This window comes from Lactuca saligna, chromosome 3 (assembly GCF_052625555.1).
Source record: "Lactuca saligna cultivar CGN05327 chromosome 3, ASM5262555v1, whole genome shotgun sequence".
NCBI classification, from domain to species: Eukaryota; Viridiplantae; Streptophyta; class Magnoliopsida; order Asterales; family Asteraceae; genus Lactuca; species Lactuca saligna.
In genome coordinates, this window is record NC_136419.1 from 9,737,590 (window position 1) to 9,741,965 (window position 4,376).

General features: G+C 31.5%; 1 protein-coding gene across 2 annotated transcripts; it reads left to right on the forward strand.

Moving 5' to 3' along the window:
- Window positions 1–1,130: 1,130 nt before the first annotated feature.
- On the forward strand, window positions 1,131–2,769 carry LOC145034415 (ubiquitin-conjugating enzyme E2-17 kDa). Of its 2 annotated transcripts, none has more exons than XM_078982820.1 (5): window positions 1,131–1,269; window positions 1,401–1,495; window positions 2,007–2,134; window positions 2,232–2,336; window positions 2,421–2,769. In XM_078982820.1, the coding sequence occupies exons 2-5, from the start codon at window positions 1,426–1,428 to the stop codon at window positions 2,562–2,564; spliced, it is 447 nt and encodes a 148-aa protein (XP_078838946.1). In that variant the 5' UTR covers window positions 1,131–1,269; window positions 1,401–1,425; the 3' UTR covers window positions 2,565–2,769. The 2 variants fall into 2 exon arrangements, with proteins under 2 accessions (XP_078838946.1, XP_078838947.1); XM_078982821.1 differs by having other exon boundaries at window positions 1,149–1,252.
- The last annotated feature ends 1,607 nt before the right edge of the window (window positions 2,770–4,376 follow it).

Below are 4,376 nucleotides of genomic sequence, written 5' to 3' on the forward strand. Positions count from 1 at the left end.
TTATAACAAAACTCACTTCCTTTTTTGCATTTAAAATTTTTTTTAGGTCAAGTTTTTTATTGAAAAAAAATTTGAATATACCGTTGTTCACGATTTTTCGTCCTCTTTCCATAGAGATCCATGATGATATATAAAAAATGAACTTTTTTTTTTCGAAAAAAACTCACTTAATTTTCTTATTTTTTTCAATATTTAAGTTTTTTTTATAAAAAAAACTAATTATACCAAAAATATTAATTTTGTGTACTTTATTAATAAACATCAACACCGATTAAAAAAAAACCTCGAACAGTGGAGATTAACACTGTGAATCTAAATTGTAAATATTTTAATTTTTAAAATTCACAATATAAAAAATCTCGAACAGTTCAGATTCACATGTTGAATCTGAGAAGGTTCACAAAAAAAAAAAAAATCCTCGATCAGTGTAGATTCACATTGTGAATCTAAACTGTAAATATTTCAAAATTTAACATTCACAATGTGAAAAAGCTCCGATCAGTTCGATTCACAGTGTAAATCTGATTTATTATTATACACACTGTGAATCTGAGGAGGTTCACAATGTGAATCTGAACAGATTTACAATAAGAATCTTTGAATCTGAACTGAAGTATCGTTTTTTTTTTTAAATATGAATATGAATATGAATCTATGTTTAAAAAGTACAAAAAATATGAATTTTGATATATTTATTAATTTTTTTCTATAAAAAATAGACCTTAACTTTTTTAATTAAAGAAAATGAAGTGAGTTTTTTTCAAAAAAAAAAAGTTTGTTTTTTATATATTATCATGAATTTCTATGGAAAGAGGACGAAAAATCGTAAACAACGGTATATTCGGTTTTTTTTAATAAAAAACATGACCTAAAAAAACTTTTAATCGAAAAAAAATGGTAAGTTTTTTTTTGTAAAATGTGATTTTTTTGGTATAACCCAGTGTGTGTGCGTTCAATATAAAAGTGTACATTTATTTTCTTGGCCATTGATCGTTATGATTTTCGATGCTTACTATTGATTTCTTAATTAATTATGGTTCTCTGACCTCTGATACTCAATCTTCAACTTTCCTAATTTTTTTAAACCCAAATATAAACAATGTCGGGTGGAGCCGGTTCTTCTGATGGATGGGGGATAAGAACAATGATAGAAGAGAGAATAATCTATAAAAGGGGCTTTTCTCCGAGTTCCGTATTTTCCTCCGATTTTTCACAAAGAAGAAAAAGAAAATACGACTGCTACTTTTCAGAGGTGAGAGGATCTTCGAGGTAATCACCCGTTTTTTTCTACATCGTCTCTTAAATCTACATATGCAAAGATATTATGTATATGTTTATGTGTTGTTCCTTTGAGTTGAGTCTAAGATTAACTTAGGGTTCTTGTTTGCGGAAAATCCTAGGATCTCTTGGGGTGGTGTTTGAGTGATGGCTTCGAAGCGGATCTTGAAAGAACTCAAGGATCTTCAGAAAGATCCCCCGACCTCTTGCAGCGCAGGTATCGTATCCACATCCACCGTTTAGATCCTGTTTTTTGATGATTCTTACTAGTTACGGTGTTTGATCTTTGTATATTTTTACTCAAATTAGTCTTCTTGTGTGTTGAATCAATGTTTTATATATGTAACCTAGGTTTGATCTGTTGTTGTTGTTGCTAAACTTTGGGGATCATATGAATTGTTGGATTTTGTTTGTAGTTGTGTGGTAATCGCTGAGAAGATGATCTTATCTCTCAAAAAAATTGCTTGTTTGTGTAAGTAGTTAAAAGATTTCTTAGTATAGCTGCTGACCTGTGATTGACCAATGAAATGAGCTCTCTATTTGGGCATTCCATGGCTTTGTGAATTGTGAGTTTCTTAATGAGTTGCTGTCTTCACTGCTCACCTCATCAATGATCTAATGCTTATAGTTGTGTTTCCATTTATCATGTTGATAGTAAGCTAATTTGATAAAATTCAACTCTTCATAGTTCATATAGTTTACCCTTTCTTCTGTAAGTGTGATTTTAGGCCCAGTGGCAGAAGACATGTTTCATTGGCAAGCTACGATCATGGGGCCACCTGACAGCCCTTATGCTGGTGGAGTTTTTCTAGTTACTATTCATTTCCCTCCAGATTATCCATTTAAGCCACCTAAGGTATAACCTCTTATTCAAGAATTCATCATTTTTTTTTTTTTTTTTTTGCATATATATTATATTGTTTACTCAGCTTTTGTCAACATCTTTTGTATAGGTGGCTTTCAGGACAAAGGTTTTCCACCCAAACATCAACAGCAATGGCAGCATTTGTCTTGATATTTTGAAGGAACAATGGAGCCCAGCTTTAACCATTTCCAAGGTTTGTACTTTAGACTTAATGTATTCAGATGTGAAAATTGTTTGTTGAAACTAGAGGGGTAAAACGGTCATTTATTGAAAATAGGTTTTACTGTCGATTTGCTCGTTGTTGACGGACCCTAACCCTGATGACCCTCTTGTGCCTGAGATTGCTCACATGTACAAGACGGATAGGAGCAAGTATGAGACAACTGCACGAAGCTGGACCCAAAAGTATGCCATGGGCTAGTGGTTTCTGAAACTCAAGTTGTCCTTTTCCTTTTGCTACTTTTTTTTCTCAAGAAAAAAAAAAAAATGTAATGACTAATGTCTAATGATGAATGAAAAATGTGTGAATTATGTTTTATGTAAGATAAAGAGGGTTTAGAAGGAAAAGGTAACAAACATGCTCCACCTTAAATATTTTTATTTATTTTCTTTCCTTTCTTGAACAATTTAATCTTCTTCTGTTTGCATTGCTCTTGTTTCTTGTTTGCAGTTTGTGTGAGGTACACAGGTTTTTACTTTTTAATGCTATCGTGTATATATCGTAATAAGGGACCAAAAAGAAAAAACTTAAGAAACTTACTATGAACAAGTATAGTTCAATTCAAAGTGGAAAAGCACGTGAGACAATTCTCTAGTATATTTTAATAATTTTGATTTTGGGCAACTAATTAAATTGCAATCTTTTGAGTGGAAGGGTATCCTTGGAATTTATGTTTTTAAGGTTGTTGCAAGGTTTCTTATTTATTGTTGGGAGTAATATGGATTGACATTTTTGTTCTTTTTAAATGTGATTAGCTTGAATTCAATATACATTGAGGTTTTTGGTATCTCTCTTGTTGTTTGAAAGGGTTATTTCTAGTCGTTATATAGCAGTTGTGTTGTAACACAAATGATTTTGACGTTGACGATGGGCTTAATGAGATAGAATAGTGGGATAGCCATTTCAAAACATGTCATCTTCATCATTTACTCACACCCGACCATCATTTTATGTTATTTGAAACTAACAACGAACAAGAATTCTCATTTAAAGAGTAAATTACAGTTTTATTCTCCAAGTATATGTGTCTTGCAATTTTGGTCCCAAAATACTCTCTTGCAAATTTGGTCCATAGTTGAGGTTTTCGTAACGACTTAGTCCCTGATCCTAGTAAAATGGTTATATATTTAGTACCAAAATTGCAAAAACTAACTACACTCAACGACCAAAAAACATCGTTTTATTTGGAACATGGCCCACAATCAGTACAAAAACCTCAAATAAGGACTAGAACTGCCACAGAAAGCTTTTTGGGACCAAATTAGAAAATTTAGCTATAAGCAGGTACTAAAAATGTAATTTACAATTTACTCTATTTTTTTTTATGAAATTGTGTAAAACAGTAAAAGTGTTATTATGTAACCCGTAAAGCTCTGAACAAAGTAGATAGACGTAAGATGGAATTCAAACTTGTGTTATAGTATAGGTTTTGTAAAAAGAGAGCATGTCAAAATTCACATATTTTTGTGTTCATTGGAAATGGGTTTAGGATTTTCTGACGTTGAATTACTTCTTTTTTCTACAATATGCTTGTAAAATCAGTGATGGAAAGGTTTATTTGGATGCACAAAACAGATTTTTATGATTGTTATAAATTGGAAATTAAAAGAAAAATCCAAAAATAATATTGGGCTACCATGTCCTTAACGGGCTTTGATTTAGAAATGCTTCATTTCACCCCGCTTGAATTGGGCTCCACATTTCATATTGGTTTGTTTAGTCTTTACTAACTGTTACCGTAAGTTTTAAGTGTTTATGCTGTGTATTAATAATGAAAATTAATTAAATCAGTATAGCATATCACAACTTCTTACATTGTCGTACATATAAGGTAATTTATCCGGCCACGTGTTAGGCCCTTACAATGTATTTGAGAAATGTTGTGTTGCATGTGTTGAGCCCTTACAATGTATTTGAGAAATGTTGTGTTGCATGTGTTGAATGGAGTATTTAGCAAACATGTGATAACCATATTGAAAGTTACATAGATCAATAAGAAGAGACTTACATAAA